Genomic DNA, 26,606 nt, shown 5'->3' with positions numbered 1-26,606 from the left:
TAGAACTAGAGAGCAGTGTAATGCTCTGCCTACTAGTGGCTAACATAATGGTGAGCAGAGACAACCCCTGAGACTACCTAGAATTGCTCGAAATAAGTGGTTATCCCGAGCTGCATAAAGTTGTTGCACTTTTATCATCAAAGCATTAAGTGAGAAAAATCCCTATTAACTTCAAAATTATCAAGTATTTAGGAATAAATACAAGAAAATACATAAAAAAGAAACCTAGCTGTAAAACTATGAAAAATTGACAGAGGGAAAAAAGGACCTAATTAAGATGTCATGTGTGAAAAACCAAAGGGAAAGAGTAGCTGCGAATCCTAACAGTGGGCGGGGCTAGGGAAACCCAAAACAGACACACACACACACACACACACACACACACACACACACACACACACACAAAATAAATAAACCAGGCTTGGTGACAGGCTCCTGTAATCACAGAGCCGAGGAAACAGGGAAAAGTGGAGCGCACTGACCAGCCAGCCTCACCAATTTCAAAAATGAAGGTCCATGGATCTGATGCACTCTTACTCAGCAGGCACTGTACATGGCACACGTAGATGCATATAACATGAAAAAATTCATCTTTTTTGAAATAGTTACCACAGTTAATTTGTCAGCCTCCCAGAGGGTGTCTATAGTCTGTTTATGCTGGAAGCCATTACAGAAGGAATGTGGCTGAGTCTGTCTGGTGCTGAGGATGTGGGACGGACGTGTCTTCCTGAAAAGAAGAGGCAGGGATCCAGTCCCTCAGCTGCTTCTGCTCAGGGATTTGGAGGAACACTTCAGGCTTCTGGCCGCTGTAACGCTCTCATGTTCTTACAGGAATGGAAAACTGGAAAGAGGAAGGCTGAGAAAGACGAGCTGGTGGGAGTCATGATATTCTCCACAATGGAACCGGAGGCTCCTGACTTGGACTTGACAGAAATGTAAGAGCCTCTGCCTGACTTTCCTGCCACTCAGTCTGCACAGACTTCCCTAGGCTCACGGCCTTGGCCAGGGCTGCAGCAGCTGTAATACTCATCTTCAGAAGGGACTGTCTAGCCGATGGGGTTTGCAGTCACATGGCGTCCACGGAAGTCCCGTCACAGCAGGTGGAGCGCTGCTTCCCTGGGTCTGCTTCATTGTTGGCGTCATGTTAGTTATTTTCCGTAACGTCTGATGAGGCAAGGTGGCAGTAACCACCCACGTCTGTGGAGTGCCCAGCAAAGCTGCCATCGTTGTGTGCAGTACTTGGGATCAAACCCGTGGCCTCAAGCAGTCTGGGTTTTGTGTTTGTCTCTGACGTTGCTGACATGACTGACGCTGTCTGTGTTCCCAGAGAACAGAAGTGTGATGCTGTGGGGAAGTTCACCAAGGCCATGGATGACGGTGTGAAGGAGCTGCTCACGGTGGGCCAGGAGCACTGGAAACGCTGCACAGGCCGTAAGTGCTGCCCTCCCCACTCACGAGGACCTGTCCACACGAGGGCCCACTGAGCTGCACAGTGCCACTCTCAACCCCCTGCCCTGCCCTCACTTCTCCACGCCAGTTAAAACCAGAAAGTTGAGCATGACAGAGGTAGCTCTAGAAATGTCGTAAAACAAAACACCACACTAACTTGAGTTTCATGTTGGGTCTTTGAGTTTTGTAATCTCAGGAAAATTAATCTTTCTAGGGTTTAGAGAGTAATTAAGCAAATTTTAATTGAAAGGGCTTGACCCCTTCAAGTGATTTGCTTACAAGTATGTGACACCAGGCCCGGCTCATGACTTTCCTTTCAGTCTTTATGTGCCTGTTTTAGGATGTGGTGTATGAGTAAAGCCATGGTTTTTAGGAAATAGCCTACATATTTGGTAGAAAATATGATAGATATTAATACACACACACACACACACACACACACACACACACACACACACACACACAAATATAACAGACTAGGCCACTTCAGAGGGACCTGGTACATTAGCCATGGCTCTGCTCACCCTCGCTGGGATTAAGAATTTCTTTCTTCCTGTCCTTTGTGTGGACTGTCATGCTGATGAGCCTTTGTTCCTGTGTCCCCTGAGTTGTGTAGCTGTGGTGTCCCAGGATAGAGTAGTGAAGCATGCAGACACACCATCCTCTGTGAATGAAGGCCTAGGAAAGGCGTGTGGTGCAGAGCACGTCCCCTGCACGTGGGAGCCCGGGGGCGCAGTCCCTAGCGCTGACTCAGAGAAGAAAATACAGATCAAGACTAGAACTTGGAAAGTGCTGAGTTGTTGAAGTTGCACCTTGCAGAAGGCCGTCCTAGCAAACCGTTTAAATGGATGTGGTTTCTGATGGGATTAGATCCTGCTGTCTGACGGCTGGAAGTTCTGTGCTGTACATGACCCAAAAACCGCACTTATTAGCAAGGACTGACCCAAGACTGTTCAAACTTCTAATCTGTGCAGTGAAAACTGTACGTGGTAAATAGCACGAATGTCTTTAACCGCAGAAGCAGGCAGTCAGGGATCCAGAGTAACCGTGGCACTGACATTTCCCAGCCCCTGAGGTCAAGCAGTGGTTTCCTTCAGAAGGCCACAGATGCCCCCCGAGGGGGTCTGTGCAGATGCATGGGTGGCCTCAGGATTTCTGTAGATTCTCCAGGTGATCCTCGGGATGAGTTAGCGAGTCCTCACATCCGTAGGTGAGACTGCACACACCCTCCTCCTGAGCCTTCGTGGCCACACTTAGCCGCATTTGCCCCTTCCGTATGGAGATGGTAACTCTGGTATCCAAGGTCACTGATGGCCACATGCACATGAGAGGGCTTTGGGCTCTTTCCCTGTGCTCTGTCCAGGGAATGAGTGTGGGGATGAGTTGTTCATTATAGTACCCACTGCTAATTGAGCAACCAGCCAAAAATGATAGTTAATTAAAGAAATCGTCAGTTGAAAAATCATTTCATCAATATTTCATTAATAGGCGTTATTTCAGTCATTTTGAATGTCTTTGAATGAGTCACAGTCAACTGTGGGATCCATTTCAGACTGCTCTGAGGACTGATGAGTTTAACGATTCTTTTCTAGCCTTACCCAAGGAGTATCAGAAGATCGGGAAGGCTTTGCAGAGTTTAGCAACAGTGTTTAGCTCCAGCGGTTACCAAGGTACATCTGTATTTGTTTATAATTTCCCTTGTTGATAAGTGTGTAATAACTGTCCGCATCTTGAATTACTTCAGTACCTTTATGCATCGTGTGGTGAACATCAGGGTAAGGGGTATTTCTCAACTTAGGATTTCTTTAACTCTAAAGCCCTGACACTCTTCTCTTGTGGTCCCATAAGGTGTACAATAGGTTCTGGTGAACTGGTCACCGTGAGTGTTTCAGAGCACTGGAGCCCACATCTCCTGGGCACAGGAAAGAGAAGCCTCAGCGGGGCGGGGCCGCTCACCCGAAAGCACAGAGAGCTCCCTGTTTTCTGTACTGTTGTCGCTGTCAGAGTGCGACAGGGTATTTATATCGGTGTGGCACTCTGGCAGGTGTTGAAAGTGCTTGGTATATTTTATGTTGACTATCCTTCACTTTACTAAAGCCTCTGTTTTTAAGGAGCCATTTGAGCTCCTTCAGATTGGCATCTGCTTCAGGAAAGTGTGGGGCAGTGTTACTGAGCACTCTCAGAGCAGTGTTGTGCCGTTGGTTCTTGGTCGTGTAGATGAGCGTGATTCCCAAGGCTGTCTTAATTACATCAGATAAATCTTTCACTGCATCCACGGCAGAGTGGGTCGTAACAGTAGAACAATGTAAGAATTGCTGGCGTGGCCCCTGCCATGGAATACTCTAGTCTTGGGGACTCCCCTGTGGAAATGTTTTTGTGAGGAAATCGTGAGAAGACCTACAGACAGCTCCTGCATCCAGGAGCAAAGCCTGTCTCTTCGCACTCTGCCTCCAAACAACTCCGGTGCCCCCCATGCTCATTTGAGGGCCTTCCCCGGGCAAAGGGAGGAAACTGGAACGCTAGTGGAACAGTAATTCCATGGAATGACGCACAGCACACGTTTGCACACCCAGAGTGACTCATTTACTTGTAATTTAATCCCAGTTACCTTGGGGGACAGTGGGCTCTGTCTATGGTTCTGAAACTGTAAGGAAGGACCTGAGCAATTCAGAGTACACCCAATAGGAAGCCAAGGTTCGACAAGGAAGGCTTCTCCCCACCAAAGCTGATTACCAAAGAATAAACACGGGTGAAAGGGAACCGCGCAGGTTTGCCAGCGACGATCACGTTTGCTTCTGGAGTATGAAAACTAGAATTAACCAGACACTGATTCCGGATCTGGTTAAGCCTCTGGACCTCGTGGCCAGTGTAAGGACAAGGTAGGGACAGAAGAATGTGTGTTGACACAGAGATTCAGTCTAGCATGTACCAAAGGGCATGACTCATGTTCCTTAACACCCCACAAAAAGTTTTCAAAAAAGAAAGGGCTGAGCGGAGCACTGAGTTAAGACATACACCTTCCTGTCCTGGGTGTGCGTTGTCTGTGCCCCCTGGCTCACACAGCCTGCCTAAGGTGCCTGCACACTGGCTCCTCCTCTGTAGCAGAGCGATGACCTTTTCCTAGGTTTGCAATCTCATGTCCTTATTCTTTAAATGTTCCTTATCTTCTAAGTGAAGTTTGCAGGTAAAAATGTTGTATGTCCCGCGAAGAGAGAAGCGGAATAGAGGGTGTAAATGGGAAAGGTTAATCACTGCCTTAGTTAGGGTTTCTACTGCTCTGATAAAACGCCATGACCAAAGCAACAGGGGAGGAAAGGGTTTGTTTCAGCTTACAGATTATCACTGTAGTCCATTATCCAGGGAAGTCAGGGCAGGAAGTCAAGGCAGGAACTGTTGCAGAGCCCATGGAGGAACTCGGGCTACTGGCTTCCCCTCATAGCTTGCCCGCCTCCTGTCTTATAGAACCCAGGACCACCAGCATAGGGGTGGCACCACCCACCATGGGCTGGGCTCTCCCACACTAGTTATTATTAAGAAAAATGCACCATAGGCCCATCTAGTAGGGACAGGTCATCCATTAAGGTTTCTTCTTCCACTAACTCTGTATCTTACATCAAGCAGACATTAAAAACTAGCCAGCACAGCCACCGCCTGCTGCCTGGGAACCAAGGATGAGGATGGGGATCTAGGAAGTTGTTCTCGCCAATCTGACAGTGTTTGAACTTTCTAAACTAAAGGCCATCAATAAAGTGTGTGTCAAACCTGTGAGTACAGAGAAAACATTAGTGACCCTAGTGGTTCACAAGACTGCGACCCATTTCAGGTGAAACAGATCTGAACGACGCGATAACAGAAGCCGGGAAGACATACGAGGAGATCGCCAGCCTGGTGGCCGAGCAGGTACTGCCATAATCACACTTCCCAACCCACATTTCGTACTTAGATACAGGTAGATACTCTCTTTTCTGCTTCTGTGGGGCTTTGTTAATTTCATTTAGTGATTATATCTTTTTCAGTTAAGCCAAAGTGGACAGATGTCTCATTAAGAAATCCAAGTGAAGCCAGGTGTGGTAGCTCATACCCAAAATACCAGAACTTGGGAGGCTGGAATAAGGGATAACCTTGAGTTCAGGGCTAGCCTAGGCTGAATAGTGAATTATAGAGTAAGATCCTTTCTCAAAAAGTCAAAAGAAAAAAATGTAAATGAGGCTTGAGTCTGTGGCTTAGTGGTAAATGGCCTAGATTGTTCTTCAATACTTATGAGGCCTAGAATTTGATCCAACACCCCCCAAATAAAGATGTTGGGGGGTGTCAGTCAAATGCCTTCTGGCATGGATGCCTCTGTTCCACTCTCACCATCCTGGAGTATAATGTGAGAACCTGGCTTAGACCTTGCCCTGGCCCTGAGCTTGCTCTCCTCATCTGTGGACTGCACGCCTTCGGTGAGCCTCGGGATTGGGCATATTTTATATTATCTACTAAAATGTAGGCATTAAACTATAACATTTTCACTTGTTTCAATTTGATGCTTATATTTTATTTGATTAAAAATGTGAAATAGTATCTAAAAATATACTATCAACTAAAAAAAAAATCCCTGATAGTGTAATGTAAACCTCTATTTTTACAACTCAACTTCAAAATGATGTATCACTTTCTTCACAACGGAAGAGTCAGAGTCTAGCACTGTCACAGGATTGTGTTCTGTTAGGAAAACTAATCCTCAGTGTTTAACACTGAGTGTTCTAGTGTAAGGCATTCTGACCAACAGCACCTTGGGAACGGGAGGGTTTATTTGGCTCATGCTTCCAGGTCATGGTCAGTCAGGACAGGAGCCTAAGCAGAAACCATAGAGGCTCCTCCTGGCTCACTCTGAGGCTCAGGCTTTCTTAGACAGCCAACAACCACCTGCCAGGGGGTGGTGCTGCCCATCGTGGACTGGGCCCCCGTCTGTGAATCGGCAATCAGACTGTCGCAGGATATTTGATCGCACTGTGGCACTTCAAGACTGTTAATGAAGTTAACCTAGAATTAAGGGGCAGAGCTAGCAACTAGCTGACCAGAATTAGTCGTAGAGAAGCCAGGAATGTGGAAAGAGAAGACAAGAGGGAAGGAAAGGGCGGGACTAGAATCTGGCGCTTCTTTTGGTTTGGGGGACGAGTGAAGAGATGTGTCTCTCACTGTGTCTCTGGCCAAAAAGCAAGGTCAGTCAACTGGTTCCTGCTCCACTTCTTTAATCCAGCAGGTTTTCACCCCAGCATCTGACTTCCAAGTCTTTGTTGGTAAAAAGACAGCAGACGTAGTTTAAACCTACATATCTCTGCTGTGGCCGCGGGACCGGAAGGCCCTACAGGCAGTGGGGTGCTGATGGAGTGCAGTGGGGCCACAGACAACAATTGAAGTACCAGTAGAGTCTACGGCCATACCTGAACACGCCCGATCTCGTCTGATCTCGGAAGCTAAGCAGGGTCGGGCCTGGTTAGTACTTGGATAGGAGACCGCCTGGGAATACCAGGTGCTGTAGGCTTAGAAAAAAAAAAAGAGAAATAGCAGTAGATTCATGTGCAGCCGGCACCTCAGACATTCCACATGCCAGTCTGATCCAGGCGATTCTTAAATGGAGGCTCCCTCTTGACCAGTGACTCTGGGTGGTGTCAGCTGACAACCAAAGCTCAGTGACACAGTGACGCAGTGATGCAGTGATGCAGTGGCGCAGTGACACAGTGACACAGTGGTGCACCCTGTGGTCCCAGCACTCGGGAGCCAGAGGCAGGCAGATGGACCTCTGTGAGTTCGAGGCCAGCCTGGTCTACTTAGTGAGAGCCAGGACAGCCAGACCCAGTGAGACTATCTAAGTCAGTGGTTCTCAACCTGTGGGTCACCGTCCCTATGGGGGACAGATATCCTGCATATCAGATATGTGTAATTCATAACAGTAGAAAATGACAGTTATGAAGTAGCAGCAATACAGTTTTATGACTGGGGGTTACCACAGCATTCAGAACTGTATTAAAGGGTTGCAGTGTTAGGAGGGGTGAGAATCACTGGTCTAAATAAAGAAGCAGCACTCTGAGCTGCTCAGTGGCAGTACACACTTCATCAGTTTCTTCTCCTTGATTTTTTAAATTCCTGTGTCTCGTTACAGCCAAAGAAGGACCTCCACTTCCTGATGGAGTGCAACCATGAATACAAAGGCTTTCTTGGCTGCTTCCCGGACATCATTGGTGCTCACAAGGTAAGGACCAGTGTTAGGAGGAGCCGCCAGACATAAGCACTGTCACAAGGTAAGGGACAGTGTTAGGAGGAGCCACCAGACATACAGCACTATCACAGTTGTTTAGATGTTACTTTTATCCATGAGAAAAGAAACTAGCTGGATGTGGTGGTGCATGCCTGTAATCCCAAGAGGCAGAGGCAGGCAAATCTCTGTGAGTTCAAGGCCAGCCTGGTCTATAGAGTAAGTTCCATGTCCGACAGGGCTACATAGTGAGACCCCATGTCAAAAAGAAGCAGTGGTAAAATGTAATTCCCACCATAAAGTTTTAAACTACAGTTAAAAATTGGTTTGATATATCTTCATGTTTTAATTCTGGTTCCTGTTTCCTCTTGGAGTCTCTGGTACTCTTAGTGTTTTGAGCATCCTTGGGTTTGTTCAGAATATCTCTGCAAAGGGCTGGTCTGTGATCTTAGCCCCACTGTGTGAAGACTCACGAAAGAACAAAATATAAACAATCTTTGTCTAGTTCATACAACTCAGCACGAAACTCAGGAGGGTCGCTCCTGTCAGAATTTATGCCAGCTGAGTGGATTTTAGGCACAAAGCCTAGTTTACACGCAGAGGTAGAGGTTTGCCTTTGCAGACAGTCATAAATAATGAACAGTGTGGTGGTGCTGGAGTGAGGCTCCTTCCATCTGAGAATGAATTGAAGCTGATTCAGCACCTCTTACAAAAGACAAAGCCTGAGCCGGGCGGTGGTGGTGCACATCTTTAATCTCAGCACTCAGGAGGCAGAGGCAGGCAGATCTCTGTGAGTTCGAGGCCAGCCTGGTCTACAGAGTGAGTTCCAGGACAGGCTCCAAAGCTACACAGAGAAACCCTGTCTCAAAAAACCAAAAAAAAAAAAACCCAAAAGACAAAGCCCTACAGTGTGTGCACTCAAGCACCCGCTCATACAACGCTGTTCCATAACCGGAGAGAAAGGACATGTGCCATATACCAGCTCCACGTACCTCCACGTGGCTTCCCACCCATGGTGCCTGTTCTCCTCTGTGGACTCTTGAAACACCAGTGGCGTAGAATCTTGCAGGACAGAGTTCTGTTTGTTTCTTTTCTCATGGTGCACAAAGCTGCAGGTTGTAGCTCTTGGTTTTTCAGGACTAGCAGCCTTTGGCTCCCGACGGAGTTGGAAGGACGTTGACTCAGCTGCTCCTCTGTCCTCAGGGTTGCAGCACTTTCCCGTTCAGTACCAAGTCTGTAGAATGTCAGCACTGTTGAATCTTAAACTCGTACTTTGTGCTCTGTCTTCTCAAGTACTGTTGCGTTTCTGTGTTTCCAGGGAGCAATAGAAAAAGTGAAAGAAAGTGATAAGCTGGTTGCAACCAGTAAAATCACCCCTCAAGACAAGCAGACGATGGTGAAGCGTGTCGGCACCATGTCTTACGCTTTACAAGGTAAGAGAAGGGGTCGTGAGTAACCAGTGGAGATCCACTGTCACCCCCAGCATTAGACCTGGCCGCTGGGCAGGACCCCAAGGGTGAGCTCCAGTGAAATCCACAGCCAACTTAAAATGTCTGTCTTGCCTACAGGTAGCATTTATTTTACAGATGGACTTGGGATAGCTGTGAGTGACAGCTTGATTAAAATTGTACATCTTATTACTTCTTGGAGACAGCAAGACTCCTTTAATAGCCTTTAATATCATGCTGTTCTGTTACATCCCAAAGTTCAGCTTCCAGAAGTCTGTAACTCTGTGCCCCAGGACTGTGGGATCTAAGAGGCCTGGGGGAATCATTTTAGGCATAATTTACGGTTAGTAAAAAGAAAGCATTAGCTGATTTCTAGAGATTTGAGTATGTGAGAGCAGACGAGCAGCAAGTGGCCGTCTCTGTGTTTGGTGAAAGGGTGAGACGTGTGCCTTGGCAGACTGGAGACTGTCAGTAGTGCTCAGCCTGCTGGCCACTGACAGCCATCCATTACTAGAAAGAGGCACTTCTGCTGGTGTCTGCCTGTTTCTGGGCTCGTGATAGAGTTGCGTTGAGAACCTGTGCTGCATAGAAGTCAGCCAGATCCGGTCCTGTAGACTTAGCCGAGCCGAGAAATTGTATGTTGTCCTTTGAAATCTTGCCAGGAACTAATCTCTGGGACAATTCTGTTGTAGCTGAGATGAACCACTTCCACAGTAACCGGATCTACGATTACAACAGTGTCATCCGTCTCTATCTGGAGCAGCAAGTGCAGTTCTATGAAACAGTAAGTGCTGCCTGCCCGTGCCTGTGCACATGTGTGAGGAGAGGGCTTCACACTTAGTAACCTTGACCAGATAGAGGTGATCGTTTGGGATCTTTACTCCTGAGTAAGAAGGGGGTCACATTTTGAACAGTTTGGTGGTATGGTTTTTTTGATCTTTATAAATTCCATCTACTTCATCCCTGTTGAGGAATGCTGGGGAGATGACTTAGTGGTTAAGAGCACTTGTTGCTTTTGCAGAAAACCTGGGTTCAGTTCCCAGCACCCACATTGTGGTTCATAAGCATCTATAACTCCAGTTCCAGGGATCTGATGCCCTCTTCTAACCTCTGCGGCGCCAACCACACACATGCCACATATACATACATATAGGCAAAAGAGTCACATATGAAGGAAAATCAGTAAATCTAATGTAGGGGAAATTTCAAGTTTTCCTTTGAGGAGCAGGCATTGGACACTAGTGTTGAAGCCTTGAGCGGTCCTGATTGTGTGCTTCCTTTTGAGCCTTTCCATGAACAGGGACATCAAAATGACATGAGGTCACCCTGCCACCCAGAAGGTCCATCCCCTTCAGTTAGGGAAGGAAACCAAAGACAGCCTTTGTTTGTGACCCAGGTTTCACAGTTACCAAAGTCGTCTCTTCAGGAAAACCAAAATAACACAGTTTTGTAAACATTTTCATTCAGAAAACTGTAATGAAAACGTAAATCTTGCCTTCCCCTGCCTTGTGGTGTTTTCATTCAGTACAGCGTTTGCACACATCTTGTCAGTGGAGATGGAGCTCAGACACCTGCAGAGCTGCGCTGTAGCTGTGGAGTGAACTGGAGGTGGCCTTGTCTCTCTCATCCATGCTGTTGACTCTTTTGCGTTCAGAGATGCTACAGGCTAGCCCTCAGCTCACATCCCTGCATATGTCACTTTGGGGTTGCACTCTGCCAAAAACACCTTGTGAATTCGTGAAAAAGCTGTGCTTAATGTACTCCGTTTGTAATTGTGAATTCTGGTAGGCAGCACTTGGTTTTGGGGGCACACTCATGGGATGAACCCATTCAAGAGTGCTCTCCCTCATGATGGCGGTCTGTGTCCTTTAACTGTACACTCTGATGTCAGTTGCTGCTGTTGGGCGTTGCCTCTCCATGTGTCTTAGAATGTAGTAGGTTATATTTGTCTCTGAGAAAATACTGCAAAGGTAGCGCTTAAGGTTCTCATACTGTCGGTTTGTTAATTATCAAATGTACATGTATAGTTTTTTAAAGATTCATTTATGATGTATACAGTATTTTGCCTGCAAGCCAGAAGAGGGCACCAGATCTCATTATAGATGGTTGTGAGCCACATGTGGTTGCTGGGAATTGAATCTAGGACCTCTGGAAAAGCAACCAGTGCTCTTAACCTCTAAGCCATCTTTCCAACCCCTACATGTATAATTATTGACCATGTAATTCAAATTAGAAAACCATATATTTTGTCACTTTATATTAATATCCCTTAAAGTATTAAAACTTACATTTTTGTTCATGGAGTAAACATGCATGAGTACCTGTTGTATACCTAGCACCTACTGCACATGTTTAAGGTCCCAAGATAAATAAGGAATCTGAGCCTTCAGGGGGCACCTAGTGTCCTTACGGGAGATACAGGCACATAATAGATACGCAATGCACCCTGGGCTCTCACAGAGATACAGACTCTCCACATACCATGTAGCAACAGAATGGTAAGTCTTGAGTGTTCATACTTGTCCAGAAAAGAAGGGGACTCTGGGCAGGCATGGTGGCCCAAGCCATCATCGTGCTCTTTGAAGGAGAAGGAGCAGGGCCTGGCCGTGGACCTGGATGGGCAGGTGGAGACAGGAAGCAGGGTTTCCCACACACTGTGGAAACCACTGTGAGCGGCAGGGCTGTGGTGGCAAAGGTCGTCCCAATGTCTGCAGAAGAGACAAACAAACCAGCTGTGTATTTGACAAGTTTATAATGTTTAACTCAGATGAGGGCGGATAGAACACTGTGAAGTTGTAATCAGTGTGGTAATTTCTCAACTGCTCTGTTTTCTCACCAGATCGCAGAAAAGCTGAGGCAGGCCCTTGGCCGCTTCCCGGTTATGTAGACCAGGACTGAACAAAACTGAACTCCGAAGTGCTTCTTTCTGACCTGGGGCAATGCAATTCAATTTATTTCCCTATTATAAGAGACAGAGACAAAGAAAGGAAGAAAACCAAAAAGAAATAAGTTGACAAAAACCTGTTTCTGTCATTAGCCAGCCCAAGTGAATAGTTCCTTAGGGACGGCCTTCTTTGGTTCATTTTGACACATGTTAGTTACCCAGTGGGAAATGTCTATTTTTGGAAAATACTTAAATTTATCAAGATTTTGAATGGAGAAATAGGGGTTCCTCCTCCTGGTATTTTACATAGAATCGTAATTTATACATTACCCATGATCTTCCAGTTCTTACCCAATGTCAAATAATTAATACTAATTGCTTTCTTAAAAATATGAAATATGCCAGAATAAAAATATATCTTTGTATATTTTTATAACTCTTTCAGTCCTTTGGGGTCCCTGTCTGTAGGGAAGTCTGCAGTCCCCCACTGGCACAGCTGCAGTTCAAGTGCTCACAGTGGGGGGAAGTAGAGAGGGCCCCCAGACTGCCCACACCCTCAAGGTGCGTGGTGGGTAGAGCGGGTGAGTAGAGCCGCCTCCCCCTGCTGCCCACCGGGTCACTCTTCCTGTGCTGGGCCTATGTGAAGTCCCACACTGTCTGCACTCCTTCCCAGTTCAAGGTCAGGCACGTGTTATGCCAGCAGAGTAAGTGAGAAAAGGTGAGGGCTTTGTCCCCCTGCCCCAGGTGGGTAGCCACACTGACTCCTATGCCCAGGAGCTGCTGGGAAGGGAGCAGTCAGCCTCCTCCGCCAGAGTGTCCACCCCTCCGCTCGCTCTCCGTCCCTCGGCTCTCCACCGGATGAGAGAGAGGTGCAGCTGCTGGCCTCCTGGTTTGGAGCAGCAGGCTGGTCAGGATTCTCTGAAAAGATGAACCCGGAGTTCAGCACCTCTTCCCGTCCTGGAGAATGGGAAAGTTAACTGAAGTGGGCGGCAGCTTGAAGGCTGTGCGGTAAAGCGGATGGGGAGCGCTGCCTGACCGTCTGGGCCGTGTCCCACCTTCAGAGGCTCCTGGTCCTGGCTCGGGCTGACAGCACAGAGCACACACTGCCGCCCTCCTGCAGACGTGTCCCCTTCCACAGTTGCCTTACGACTTGATCCACTGCTCTCACTTTTCTGATCTGATGATTCTGTTATAGAGAATGGGAAGTCTGGGCCAGAGTCAATGAATGAAACCAAAAATAAGTAGCTGAGAAAATCCAATGAACACGAATATGAGAACTTCTTGTTCCTTGATATCACGGGTTTTTGTTAATGTTTTATAAGTAATTTTCCCCTACTTGATTTTTCTTTTATAAAATTCCATAGAACAGTGTTTATGATACAACCATTTAATATATGTACAAATTGTAAAGAATATGTATAAATATTTTACATAAATGTAAGAGCATGTAGAAGCCAATATATAAATAAATTGTTTAAAAAATTGTACAGCGAATTCCCACAGCACGTTTTCAGAATACTTTTTGGCATTTTTGTGTGGTCGAGGTTTTGTTGTTGGAAACTGCTTTTTATTCCAGCTGCTGAAAGTTGTCTAGGTGATGAATTTTCTCCAAAACATCTCTCTCCTGACATTAGTAGCTTTGGTCCTTAGCCCCATTGCCAATCCTGCAAGTATGCCACGAGCTCTGATGCCCTGTGCCCTCCTCCCAGATGTCCGAAGGAGAAAAGAGCCAGGCAGATGGGAAAGGCATCTATGAAGAGTTGATGCCAAGGGGCAGGAAGAAATGGTAGCGGTCTTTGAGCTGGGGAAAGAAAAGAGTGTGAAAATCAGACCCGTTCCAGTGGAGGCTGGCACCTGGAATAGTTTCGTTCAGAGGGAAGCTTTCAGTGCTTCAGGGTGTGTGTCCTGTTCTGAGGGGTTCTTTTGTGTTGATGTCTGACTTTTAACTACTTGCACCAACTTTCCGATATCCCAGAAGAGCTACAGTAACACAGTGACTTAAAATCTTGACGGGCTCGCACGATGGCTCAGTGTCAAGAGCACTTGCGGCTCTTACAGACCCAGGTTTGGTTCTCAGCACCCACAGAGTGGCTTACAACTATCTGTAACTCCAGTTCTGGGCATCTAATCCCCTCCTCTGGCCTGTGAGGGCCCTGCATATGTGTGCGGTGTACATATATGTAGGCAAACACACGTACACATAAAATCTTTTTTTTTTTTTTTTTTTTTTTTTTTTTGGTTTTTCGAGACAGGGTTTCTCTGTGTAGCTTTGCGCCTTTCCTGGAACTCACTCGGTAGCCCAGGCTGGCCTCGAACTCACAGAGATCCGCCTGGCTCTGCCTCCCGAGTGCTGGGATTAAAGGCGTGCGCCACCACCGCCCGGCTAAAATCTTTTTTTTAAAGTACTGATGCTGACTATGTCTACATCGTTTACTTTTTGGAAATACGATGACTAAATTGTGGCCAAATACTGAAAATGCAATGTTTAGATTTACTTTTTGTCTATGAGTGCTTGCCAGCATGTATGTGTTTGTGCCTGGTGCCCAGGAAGGCAGAGGAGAGGGTTCAGATCCCCTGGAATTGGAGTTACAGGTGATTGCTAGCCACCACGTGGGTGCTGGGAACTGAACCTGGGCCTTCTGAACAAGCAATAAGAGCTCTTACCTGACGAGCCATCTCTCCAGTCCCCACATGCTGAAAACATTTTGTGACCTGCAACATACTCTCAAGTCGCTTATGATATCAGAAATAAGATTTGTGCCACGCTGGGCAGTAGTGGCGCACGCCTTTAATCCCAGCACTCGGGAGGCAGAGCCAGGTGGATCTCTGTGAGTTTGAGGCCAACCTGGGCTACAGAGTGAGTTCCAGGAAAGGCGCAAAGCTACACAGAGAAACCCTATCTCAAAAAAACAACAAAAAAAAAGGTTTGTGCCAGAACTTGACAATGGAAACTGACTTTAATAGGTCATTTAGCTTCATATTTAAAGGAGTTAAACATGGATCTTCAAGGTGAAATCCAGTTTACCATTCAGTGTTTGAAATTATAGCAGCATTCCAAATCAAACAAATTATATCAAGCCCAATTAAGGTAAATGATTTTATGCAACTTGATATGTTGGCTAACCACAGTCCTGTGAAAAAATCAAGAAATATATAGTCTTGTTTTGCAATTTGATGCAAGAATTTGAAAATATTTCCAAATTTCTGAGAAAATAGTATTTGGGGTATATTTGCTACTCCATTTTCAGTCAACATAAGTGATTCCTACCATTTTTCCAATGGAAAGCATAGAGCTGTGATCTGACAGTCAAACTTTAAAAATGATTATATCTCTTTACTAGACTTTTCTAGGTCCTATATCTCTTGAAGACACACCTTATGCTGGGCGGTGGTGGTATACACCTTTAGTCCCAGCACTTAGGCAGAGGTAGGCAAATCACTGAGTTCGAGGCCAGCCAGGGCTACACAGAGAGAGACCCTATCTCAAAAAACAAACAAAGAAACCATACCTTATTCATGGCATCACTTTTGGGCAGTGCCTAAATTTGTGAGCTCTTTTCTAGAACTAGGCATAAGTTAGAAGCAGGCCATCAGATGAACACCTTCTCACAGATAATGGAAGCCACAGCCATCAAACATTGATGCACCAGTTTCTCAAATATGATGCCAAATAGCCCATTGGTTTTTGTTGCCCTCTTTGACGTTTATAATTAAACATCAAAGCATCAGTGAAGTTTTACTACTCGGGGATGTTCATTTTCTTTGGTAGTGATTACAGACTGGTTTACAGGATTGTTTGTTCTGTGTAGCCTGTCCAGGTACTCACTCTGTAGACCAGGCTGACCTTGAACTCAGAGATCCGCCTGCCTCCCATCACCTCCCGGCCAGAGGAGTATTTTTTAATAGCAGTTTCTTTTAACTTCAAAATGGGTATTTTTATGCTGTGCCCATATCCTGGAGACCAAAAAGGGGTATGGACAAAAGGACATAGTTGTAGGTAAATTATTCAGGGGCTTGCTGCATACATTTCTCCCCTGGGGAACGGATTTGTTTTGAATTTTTAAAGACAGTGTTGATTTCCATGTCCAACCAGACTTGGATCACCAGCCGTTCCTTGTTCTTTTTCTTGGAGTGGTTTCCGTTCTCTGGTCTTCTGACAGCACAAGAGCTGAAGGGAAGCAGTGAACGCGTGACGGATGGATGGGTCAGTATCCTCAGCCCACAAAGGTGGTCCTCATCAGCCAGCGCAGCAAGACTGAGGACTTTAGCATGTGCCAAGGCACCCAAGAGACCAGCACAGGCGCAGCAGAGTGGGAAGGGAGAGGGTCCTTTTGCAGGCAGCTCACCCACCCCCTGTGGCGCGGCTGGCGTGCAGCTTTGAGTGTGCATGAGGGTCCGGGGAAGAAGAAGGGCCCACAGGGAGAGAACAGTGGGTAGAAGTAGCTGCGGCGTTCATTTCTTCAAGGCATCTGGTCCTGGCTCTGAGACGCAGGCAGCTTCTATGCAGTTTCTCCCGGTAGCAGCCAGAGCAGGAGAGCAACAGACCTGTCAAGAGGTGGGCGGGGCGCATCTGTTGTGGGCGAGGCTTGGGACGATGAGGGGCGGGGCCACATTTTTAGGAGCTAGGGGGATAAGCTACAGGCTGAGTGACAAGTCTGGGGGGCGGGGCTACAGATCTGATAGACAAGCTACCGGTCCACGGAAACTATAGGCCAATGCGGCTGCCCCCGAGCCTGAGGGGCGGGGCCCGGGGGCGGGGCCCAGGGGCGGAGCGTGGACTCCGGCCGGGCGCGCTCGCCATTGCCCCCGCGTGAGTCACTGCGGGTGTAAGCGGGCTGCTCCCGTCAGTATTCAAGGCACAGACGCTTAAAACATAAATATACCTACAAACCTTGACCTAGGGGAATTTTCTAGAACAGAGCTCTGATCGTTGAGAATGAAACCTAAGAAAACACGTCTCTAGGGAGTGTTTGAGGAAGCCACTCTCTAAAGGCCGGGTCCTGTTTCTGGAGCCCAGCTGGAAGGAACGGCGTGACCTTCCTTCCTAAGTGTCCCATCAGCCAGCGAGGACACCCCCAGAAGCCCGAGTCCGGCAGCGCCACGGTAGAAACTAGCTCCCTCAGAAGAGGGGCGAAGCCGAGGAGGCCAGAAGGCAGGCTGGATTGTGCCAGCCTAGCTGGCCTCAATACGATCTGCAGGCAAACTGGCGAGACTCCGGACCTGTCCACCTCACCTGCCAGTCACAGGAGGAAATGAAACTATTTTTAACATGCACATCTTGCACTCTTTTAAATGTTTTTAAATGTTCTGTGTATGGGTGGTTTGCCTGTGCAGCACTTGTGTGCCTGGTGCCCGTGGAGACCAGAAGAGGGCATGTTACAGTATGCACTGCCCTGTAGGTACTGGAAAAAAAAAAAAAAAAAAAAAAACTCATCCTGGGGAGGAGCAGCCAGAACTTCTGACCGCTGAGCCATCCATCTCTCCAGCCTCTTAAGAATTATTACTATTACACTATTCTTATGACCTGTTTAGGGAAAGGCTTTATAACTAAGTTTAGCTTTATGCTAAAAGATGAGTAGTGTACTGACCTTTGCGTGGTCTCCAGGCACTTGACCTGACTAGGGGTGGTGAGGGAACAAAGAACAGACAAACAGACAAAAATAGTTGGGTTCTGGTGGACTGGGCTCTCTGATGCAGAAGCTGCAGTACCCCCAAAACTCATCATGTTTATTATATGGAGGTTAACAGGAAGATGGGGTTATTGTATACAGCTGAGCAAGGAGGCGGGCTTTATGGTACACATCTGGAGCAAGGAGACCACGCTTCACACCTGTACCCATGCCTTCAATCAACTAATCCCTGTAGGAGCAGCCTCAGTATGGGAGCAGTCCTCAATCCATAGATATAGGAGTACGGTGTTACTGTGGACATTTTCTGCACACGCTAGATTCAATATTCACACTTGGACGGGGGTAAAGCGTTGCCATTTTCCCATGGGAAAGAGCCTGTTGGGTTCTTGACATGGGTATGCTCATGTCAACAACACACATTCATTCACTCAGAAGTTCAGTCAGAGCTTCCTCTGCCCCTCACAATGCTGACTGGGCCCCGTGTGGCAGTCTGGTTATTTAACCCAAACCTACTCATCTGTGCCCTCTACTTTTGTCCACCTCAGCTAAAGGAAACAAAGAGGTCAGTTCACCAAGACCATGTAACCATAGTTGTGGCCAATGAAGCTTTAGCAGAAAATGTCTTTAAGAGATTTTGCCCTTTTCTTATTACAAACAGATGCATCCAGTTTTGATTCTTGGAGTCTTGCCTACCTGGAATAAACACGTGATGCCTCAAGCTGAAGCAGCTCTTTTGAAATCATGAAGCAAGAAGCCAACACGCTAAAATAAACTAGTTCAAATCCTTGATGACATGGCTGAGCAGCTACCCCAGCTCTGGATGGCCACTTTGAGACTTCTTATTAAGAGTTTAAAAGCCAGGCTAAAGCCTCGGATCCCAGCACTTGTTAGAATGTCCCTGTAACTTTTTATGCTGCTCTGGGGTGATTACTACAGACGTTTTTCTAAGACATTTTGTGAAATTTTCTTTGTGCGTGAATCTTGTGATCCAGTCTAAAGGCAGCTGTTCCCAATAAGGGTCAGACCAGGAAGGACACACCTGCCTACTCCCCAGTGGGCACACCTGGAGAGTCCTGCCCACCGTGCCAAAACCACCAGGGGAGGCCCTGGCAGCTGTGTGCTTCATACCCTACCTGTTCCTTAGGAACAGATTGGCATTGTTGGAGGCTCTGCCTGGCTTCCACCAGTCTGGACAGTAGCCAGGCACTAGCCCTGGCCACTGAGAGTTCTTCCTGAATCTGAACTGTTCTGAACAAAGGCAGACCTTGCTGGTCTTGGCATGTGAAACCCGGTGTGCTTGTGAGCTTTGGATTGTTTTTCCAGAAGTGATACAGAGGGTACCTGAGATCTGACTGCCAGCCTGTCACCCCTGTGTGGAAGCTGCATCTTAGCCTCAGAAGGGAATTAATTAGGCCCCCATATGCCCTCGAGCTACAGGTGCCCATGCCAACCACAGTCTCTATACTTCCCTAGCCCTGCCTAACAGGTTTGCTGACTTCCAGGAACAGTCCAGGAGGAAAGGTAAGCACTTGGCCTGTGGGCAGAAGGAACTCTGGGCTTGGGCCTTACAAGCACACTTTCGTCTGGGCGGCAGCTTGGAGCTACCAAGCACATGTGGGCAGGGCCTTTTTTGTATGGGATTTTGGAGGACCCTTATTGACTCTGGTGCCATCCGCAGATAGATTACCGTCTGGAAGGTTCTACTAACTTGGAAAGCCGTGGGGCCTACACCCAGTTCTCAGGTTTTAAGTCGTGTGTGCCTTGTTTGTAGATGGGTCTAGAATGATTATCAGTATTCTTTCTGTATGTTCCTTTTTTTTTAATCAAGTAATGCCATACTGCACTTCCAAACCAGCCATTCCTGTCAGTGTCCCCATCACCTGTTCAGATCAGCCTACAGGCCCAGACAAGCTTTCCAGGCAGTTGGGGCAAGTGATTTCAGCCCCTCCTTGCCACACTACATGGCTTCTGCTAATGTACATGGGGTAGACTCTGCCACCATGTAGCTGAGTCCGTGATGACAGCTACCAGGAATCCTGCAAGGTGACTATCAGGTCAGTAAGACAGGTAAGCCCCCATCATTCCTGGGCCTTGGGCTGCCACAGACATTTTCTTGATAAATGATGGATGTGGGAGAAGCCAGTCCACTGTAGGTGGTGCCATGTGTGGTCCTAGGGGTATTTTTAAAAAGCAAGTTGGAAGCCTGGTGTGGTGAAGCACATCTTTAATCCCAGCACTCGGAAGGCAGAGGCCGGCAGATCCCTGAGTTCCAGGCCAGCCTGGTCCACAGAGCTACATTCAGGAAAGCCAGGGATACATAGAGAAACCCTGTACCGTCCCCCGCAAAGGAAGTGGAGTGAGCCATAGAGAGCAAGCCAGTGAGCAGCATTCCTTCATGGCCTCTGCCTGGAGTTCCTGCCCCAGCTTGCCTCAGTGAAGGACTGTGACCTGTAAGATAATAAACTCTTCTACCCAGGTTGATTTGTTCATGGTATTTATCACGATAGAAGACAAAACACTAGCAGATACTTCAGCCGTGAATCGCACTTAATGCTCTTGCAGAGGATGGGGGATCAGTTCCCACCCCCCACATGGTAACTCACAACGATCTGTAATTTCAGTTCCAGGGGATCCTGTGTCCTTTTCTGGCCTTCCTGGGTACTGCACGCGCATGGTATACAATACATACATGCAGGGAAACATACACATAAAATAAAAACATTAAAAACCCTCTCAAGCAGAATGAGAAAGTGACTTATACACCTGAGTGTACATGGACACTGTCACCAGGGACATCATATTATGACGAACTGTTGATTTCTTAAAGTAAAGGAAAAGTGGACCAAAGGTAAGTTTGCTAAACTGTTGTTTTGTTTGTTTGAGACAAGGTTTCTCTGCAGAGCCCCAGCTGGTTTAAGGCGTGCACCACCACAGCCCAGCTGAATTTGCTAACCTTAATTTCACTGTTTACAGGAAGTAGTAATATCTCCACCTTATAGAGAAAGAAGCTGTCTAGAACAAGCCTCCGGTCCACGCTTGTTCTTAACACAGCAGAATGGGGTGGCCTGTTCAGAACTTGCTTCTGAGGACCTCTGAAACAAAAAATCTTCAAAAGGTGTTTCCAATTCCACCGGACTGCCCTTTCCCCTCGCTAGCAGACCAATCCTAATGCACCTGGACCCCAGGACCAAGGGGCCTTGCCTCGGGTTGCTGGAAGGCTGCAGATCACAAACTACACACACTAAGGAAGAACACATGCTAAGATCCTCAGGTGGGAGAAACACTGCTCATCACCGGACAGTCATAGGCGAGGCCAGGTGCAGCTCAGAGAGGTCAAAGTCATATGATAAATGGGGGAAGTAAGATCCCTGCTCTCTGACTCAATACAACCGCTGCCTCCAAACACTAGTCTGGCTTGGACGAGGAACTGAAGTTCCCGGTAGAAGATAGCATTTACAGAGCGTGTCAGGCACACATACACACACACCACTCACAAATGTGTACTCAATTGTAACCATCCTCGCCTCATCGTGAAGGCCACTTTATGCTTCTGCAGTCCCACCCGGGAGACTGAGGCACAGGGCCCAAGGGTCCCATCCGAGGTGTGTTGGGGACGGGGCGCTGCGCGCCGGGTGGGACCCGGAAAGTGGGAGGCGGCTTTCCTGCCCCTGCTCAGCCCGCAGCCCCCGGCTGCCCATATAAGGCCGCGGGAATCCAGGCAGGGTCGGGGCTGCAGAGGCTCCCCGCGGCTGCAGCGTCCTCGGCGGCGAGGAATGTGTGGAATTTCCCTGGCCCGCGGCCGCCCACCGCAGGCAGGACCATCCCGGGGCATCCGACCCGGGTGAACGCCAGCCCGCGGGGCGGGAGGAGCGCTCGCCGGCTTCGGTCCCCGCCGTCCCGGTCCCCGCCGTGGGTCGCGCGCGCCTGCCTCGCCGCTTGGGGGAGCGCGGCCGTCGTCGGAGCGGCCGGGTGGCGGCGCCACCTCACCTGCCCCGGACAGAGCGGCGGGGCCGGAGAGCTGGAGGAGGAGGAGGAGGAGGAGGCTGGAGAAGAGGCTGGGGAGGAGGAGGAGGAGGAGGCCGGGGAGGAGCCCGCGGCGCCGGAGCCCGGCGCAAAGTGAAACTCCTGGAAGCTGCGCGCCCTCGGGCGGGACCCGGCCCGGCTCCCTTCAACGCCCGGCGCCCATGGCACTGAGCAAAGGGCTGCGGCTGCTGGCGCGGCTGGACCCCACGGGTCCCTGCAGTGTGCTGCTGGAGGCGCGCGGCCGTGGCGACTGCCTGCTCTTCGAGGCCGGCGCGGTGGCCACGCTGGGTGAGTGTCGCGTCCCCCCTTTCCCCACCCCTCGTGCTCCCCATGCGGGCGGCGACGTCGGGGAGGGAGGGAGTGGGGGGAATTAGGACGACCTCCTTCACTAGTGGAGAGCAGGGGACCAGCGGAGCTTGGTTCCCCGACGGGGCGGGCCCCGGTGACTTGTTCGCCCGAGTACGTGGTGCGGGGGACGCCAGAGAGCTGGCACCCCTGGCTGGGTGAAGTGTCGCGCTCGCCTCGGGGTCCCGGGGTGAGCTCTTCCCCGGGAGGGCTTCTGTTTTTGGAGAGCCAGCTGGCTCTGGTTCCGCTCTTGGCACTCAGTACCGAAGCCTTGCGTGCTCTGGGCACCCTAAGGAGGTTGCCCTGAGGAGGAGCCTACCTAGTGCTTCCTTGCTTGCGCACCTGTTGAATACACCTAAGCTGTATTGCCTTCTCTGAAGAGATGGGCACTCGGGCACCAAAAGAGACTCTGAGAAACGACGATGGCTCATTTCATTTGCCGCCTATAAATACTTGGTTTGAAGCATCAGAACCTGGATGCAAATATCCCCTCTGGTGACTTTGTTTATGCTGAGTGTTAGGTGACAGCAAGCCATTGTATTTCATCACTAGACTTCAGAAGTCTTGAGACTGGCATTGTGCTAAGGACCTTAGAGACATAATCTCACTCGCAATTTTTTTAACAATGTTAGCCCGTAATAAAGATAACAAACTGAGGCCTAGAGATGCTAAGACACTTGTTCCAGGCAACACAGTCTTGTGTGTGACTCTGCTTTGGTGATGTCATACGGTGCACAGCTTCCTGGTATGGCCGGCTTCCGGATCCCTAGTTTTATAATTGACATTTGCAAGAAGGTCTAGTTAGGTAGCTTAAACCAGAAGTCAGATATGATTGGTAGGATTTTAATGGTGAACCGTGGAGGGCAGGCTTGCAGCAGTGGATGTCCAGTTGTCCACCGTCCTGATATTCCTAGCTAAAAAGGATCACTTATACTTTCAGAAGTAACAAGTGCAACCAGCACTCACTTGCACGGTGCTTTGTGTTTCTAGGCCTTTCACATTTGTATGTGTTGACTCCACTTACAACATACATATTTGTGTGTATATGTACACATGTCTTAAAAGGGGCATATCTAGTTCCGCTTCTCAGACCATGCCATTAAGGTGTAGTTTATCTAGCTGGGTGTGGTGGAACACACCCCAGGTTCCAGCTATCGGCTGTGGGAGCATCAGTGGGAAGATCCATTAAGCCTAGGAGTTTCAGACCAGATGAGGCAAATGTACCTCAAACCTCAGACCTCAAAACAGGCAAGTACAGAACAATACGGAAAAAAACAAACAACAAATAGCTGGCTTGCTGTCAGCCACTTGATTAGGGAAGCAATGTCTGCAGTATTCTGTGTCAAAAGGGTGCAGAGTCATGGGATAATTATCACATTATTCCAATTTGGGTTCTGTCCTGAAAAGCCCAAGTTTGGTCGTTTGTCACAGCCTTGAAAGAAAACCACGGAAATTTCCATTCCGTTTTAGATGTCTACTTCATAACTCGTTTATCAGAACCCGGAGATTAATTTCACGGTACAAAGCTACCGTGTCATCAAAGAGAATAAAATGCCTTTCAGATAGACCGCAGCAAAGCTAAGTGAGACTCACACACCAGTGAGTGGTTTTGAAGCCGCCTGGAACAGGTGTCTTGCATCAGGCCATTAAGTTTGGGCCGGGATGCATTTTACGTGGCATGGGTGGTACGGGACTTTGGGGTTGACAGCAGAGGTTGTAGTGAAAAGAACTGTTACCTTCTCAACCCTCTCCTGTGTTCTGCACATCTATCCCTTCACCTAGCGTTTGTTTTCGGTAGACCGTTGGCTGAATTACTTACAGTTTTTGGTCTGTTTCCCTTGGTCTTGTTTTTCTTTGTTTTTAAAGACATGTGGCGTTTGCTGATAATGTTGTGAACGATTACAGAGCACCTTTTGTTATTAGAGAGTTACTGTTCTCAGGCTTTTAAAACATCCTAAATGTATCACTGTTGGACAGAATGACTCTGAACTTTAAAATCTCCACCTGTTCCCAGGGCCAGCTAGCTGGCTGCCTTCTATCCCCTGACCTTTCTTTGTCCCCAAGGGACAGGACTGGAGAGGTGGCTTAGCACTTGAAGAGCGAGGGCTGCTCTTCCAGGGGACTCAGGTTTAGGTTCCCAGCACATACATGGCAGTTTACAACTGCCTACTGTAACTCCAGTTCCTGGGGATCTGGAGCTCTCTCTTCTAGCCTCTGAGGTCACCAGGCACATGTGGTGTACGGACATATATGCAGGCAGAACACCCATATACATAAAATAAGAATAACTCTTTTACTTATTTGTTTGTTTGTTTGTTTACTTTTGAGACAGTGTCTCATAGCCCAGGCTGGCCTGGAACTCACAGAGAGTCACCTTCCCCTGTCTCCCAAGTGTTGGGATTAAAAGTGTGTGCCATCACCCTCAGCTAATCTTTTTCATGTGTTTTTTTAAATTTTTGTTTATGGATGTTTTGCCTGCATGTATGTCTGTGCCCCATGAAGAGGCCTGAAGAGTGAGTTGGAGCCCCTGAAACAGGAGTCACACATAGCTCTGGGTCACCGTGTGGAGGCTGGGAATCAGACCTGAGTCTTCTGGGAGAGCAGCCACTGTGTTTTAACTGCTGAGTGAGCTCTCCGGTCCCCCAGATAAATAAACCTATAAGGAAGCAAGCAAGGAGGGGAGGGGGGAGGAAGACGTGCCCTCTCCTGAGTGGTGTGGCAGCGGGGGAGGGAGGCAGAGACACAATGCACATTTATGGCAGTCTAATCCTGACTCCTTCCTTACCGACAAGGGGTGTGGCAGCCTGATGTTTCTCTTCAGCTGTAGTTTCCTCTGCTGGGTGTCCCCAGTGAGTCTCGGGCCTGAGAGCCTGATGGAGTGCAGACTCCTGCCGTGTGGGGAATGGTCTTTCCTGGCCTCTGTGTTCTAAGCTCTGTCCACACACTGACTGGGCATGATGGGTGGCTTCCATGAGTGAGGCAACAGCTGTGAGCGCATCCCTGCCCTCACGGTCAGCCAGCGCCTTCCTTCTACGTTCCCTCGTGGAGGTGCCATCTTGAGATGCGCCTTGGATTCAGTGGCTACCCACTGCCTTCAGGTTTTTAGGCCATTTGAAAAGATGGGGTCTTGGATTGGATATTGAGTTTAGGAAATACTAATGCTGTGTGAGTGTTGAGGGAAAGAGTCTGTAACCTGCCCCCACCTGTTCGGAACTTAGCCTCCTCTTCCAAGACAAACGTTGCTGATGGTCGTCACACAAGATCGCCTTGCCTGCCAGAAGGAGGCTTGGTGAAGAAATAATTCCAGAGTCCTGTTTCTAAAGAATTCAGTTGAAAGTTTTCTATGTGGATCAGTGATAATAAATCTTCCAGAGGCAGAAGCAGGCACAGATGCATGCACCGGTTTGGAAGGCTTTTGGAATCTTTGGGGTAACCTGAGTTAGCATCTGGAGGCTTCTTCATAGCATACAGGTGTTCTGTCCTTGAGTGCTGAGACCACAGTACCTGATGTCATCTCTCTGTCTCTTTTAGGCTCAGGGTAGATACATGAAATGCGTTGATCGTCATTGGATTTCAGTTGCTTTTAAAGTTCAGGGTTCTCTAACCAGCCCCCAGGAAGGGTGGCTGGGGAGTATCCCTGTGTTTACACCTGGGTTTGCTGACAGAAACTCCACCTCATCCCCCTGGAGCCTTGTCCCTGTTGATGGATGGCAGTCTGTGAGAGGTGAGGAAGGAAAGGAGGCTTGAGAGACTTCACTTATTAGTGAGTGCTCCTAAACTCTGGGGGGTTTCCCGGGGAAAGGTTGTGCATGAACAGCTGGCTTCCTGACCAGCCCAGCTGATGTATTTGTATAGATGCCACAGCCATGTTTGGTTTGAATTAGTGCGGTGGCCATGAGCCCAGCCAGGCCGCTTTAGAGTTGTTCAGTTTTTCAGGCTCTGTAGCCCAAATTTATGTGGTCACTGGGTTGAAGTTTGACCTGCTCGAGACTGTCACAGAGATCCACAAAGTGGCCATTGGATAGATTCTCCAGACTAGAGGTGGATATGGGAAGGCCCTGACTCGGGTGATTTGGGTCACAGCGGCTGATGGGCCCTGCATTATTGTATGTGGATCCTTTCCTCAGTGCAGGTTTTCTCTGTTCCTTATTTATAAAGATAAAAACTAGGGAAACGTGTTTCTCTTCCTGTTGCAAAATCATTATTTTGGTTCTGACTAGGCGCTCATTGTGACAGTGTGGCTCAAAATTTTGTTTTTAACTTTTGTTTGTTTGTTTTTTGTTTTTTTGTTTTGTGTTTATTTTTTTAGATATGATTTCTCTGTGTAGTTTTGGTACCTGTCCTGGGACTCGCTCTGTAGACCAGGCTGGTCTCGAACTCACAGAGATCCACCTGCCTCTGCCTCCCAAGCACTGGGATTAAAGGTGTGAGCCACCACCACCACAGCCCAGCTAAGGGCACTTCCCGTTTTGAAGGCCCTACTGGAAGGGCTTCATCTTACTGGGACTCATTCTTTAGGAAAATTTAGATAATGAGAACTTTGAAAAGTATTCAGGGCCTTGACCCAGAACTCTGCCTGTAGCAGTCAC

General features: G+C 48.3%; 2 protein-coding genes and 1 pseudogene across 10 annotated transcripts in view; all 3 read left to right on the top strand.

Annotated features, from left to right (window-relative positions):
* Positions 1–18,432, top strand: part of LOC128118345 (palmitoyltransferase ZDHHC14) — a 453,489-nt gene extending 435,057 nt beyond the window's left edge. The window contains exons 17-24 of one of the 4 annotated variants that reach the window (XM_052750896.1): positions 832–935; positions 1,328–1,431; positions 3,042–3,119; positions 5,273–5,349; positions 7,595–7,684; positions 9,006–9,120; positions 9,828–9,919; positions 18,308–18,432. In XM_052750896.1, coding sequence (XP_052606856.1) covers positions 832–935; positions 1,328–1,431; positions 3,042–3,119; positions 5,273–5,349; positions 7,595–7,684; positions 9,006–9,120; positions 9,828–9,919; positions 18,308–18,394 — 747 coding nt within the window. In that variant the 3' untranslated portion in view covers positions 18,395–18,432. Of the gene's footprint in view, positions 1–831; positions 936–1,327; positions 1,432–3,041; positions 3,120–5,272; positions 5,350–7,594; positions 7,685–9,005; positions 9,121–9,827; positions 9,920–11,974; positions 13,507–18,307 lie in introns of those variants that run through there. The other 3 variants (XM_052750895.1, XM_052750893.1, XM_052750894.1) reach the window with 3 other exon arrangements.
* Positions 6,862–6,976, top strand: LOC128118785 (uncharacterized; annotated as a pseudogene).
* A 3,307-nt stretch (positions 18,433–21,739) lies between the features above and the next one.
* Synj2 (synaptojanin 2) overlaps positions 21,740–26,606 on the top strand; it is a 102,845-nt gene continuing 97,978 nt past the window's right edge. For 4 of the 6 annotated variants that reach the window (XR_008221161.1, XM_052750887.1, XM_052750886.1 and 1 more), the window contains exon 1: positions 21,740–21,960. Coding sequence is in view for 5 of the 6 variants with exons in the window: in XM_052750887.1 (XP_052606847.1) it covers positions 21,834–21,960 (127 nt within the window). In the remaining variant the exon portion in view is untranslated. The remainder of the gene's footprint in view (positions 21,961–26,606) is intronic. The other 2 variants (XM_052750889.1, XM_052750892.1) reach the window with 1 other exon arrangement.

This window comes from Peromyscus californicus, unplaced genomic scaffold, assembly GCF_007827085.1.
Source record: "Peromyscus californicus insignis strain IS unplaced genomic scaffold, ASM782708v3 Scaffold_22__1_contigs__length_63687245, whole genome shotgun sequence".
In the NCBI taxonomy this organism is placed as follows: Eukaryota; Metazoa; Chordata; class Mammalia; order Rodentia; family Cricetidae; genus Peromyscus; species Peromyscus californicus.
The sequence above is the reverse complement of the archived record's forward strand: the minus strand, read 5'-3'. Positions and strand labels throughout refer to the sequence as shown.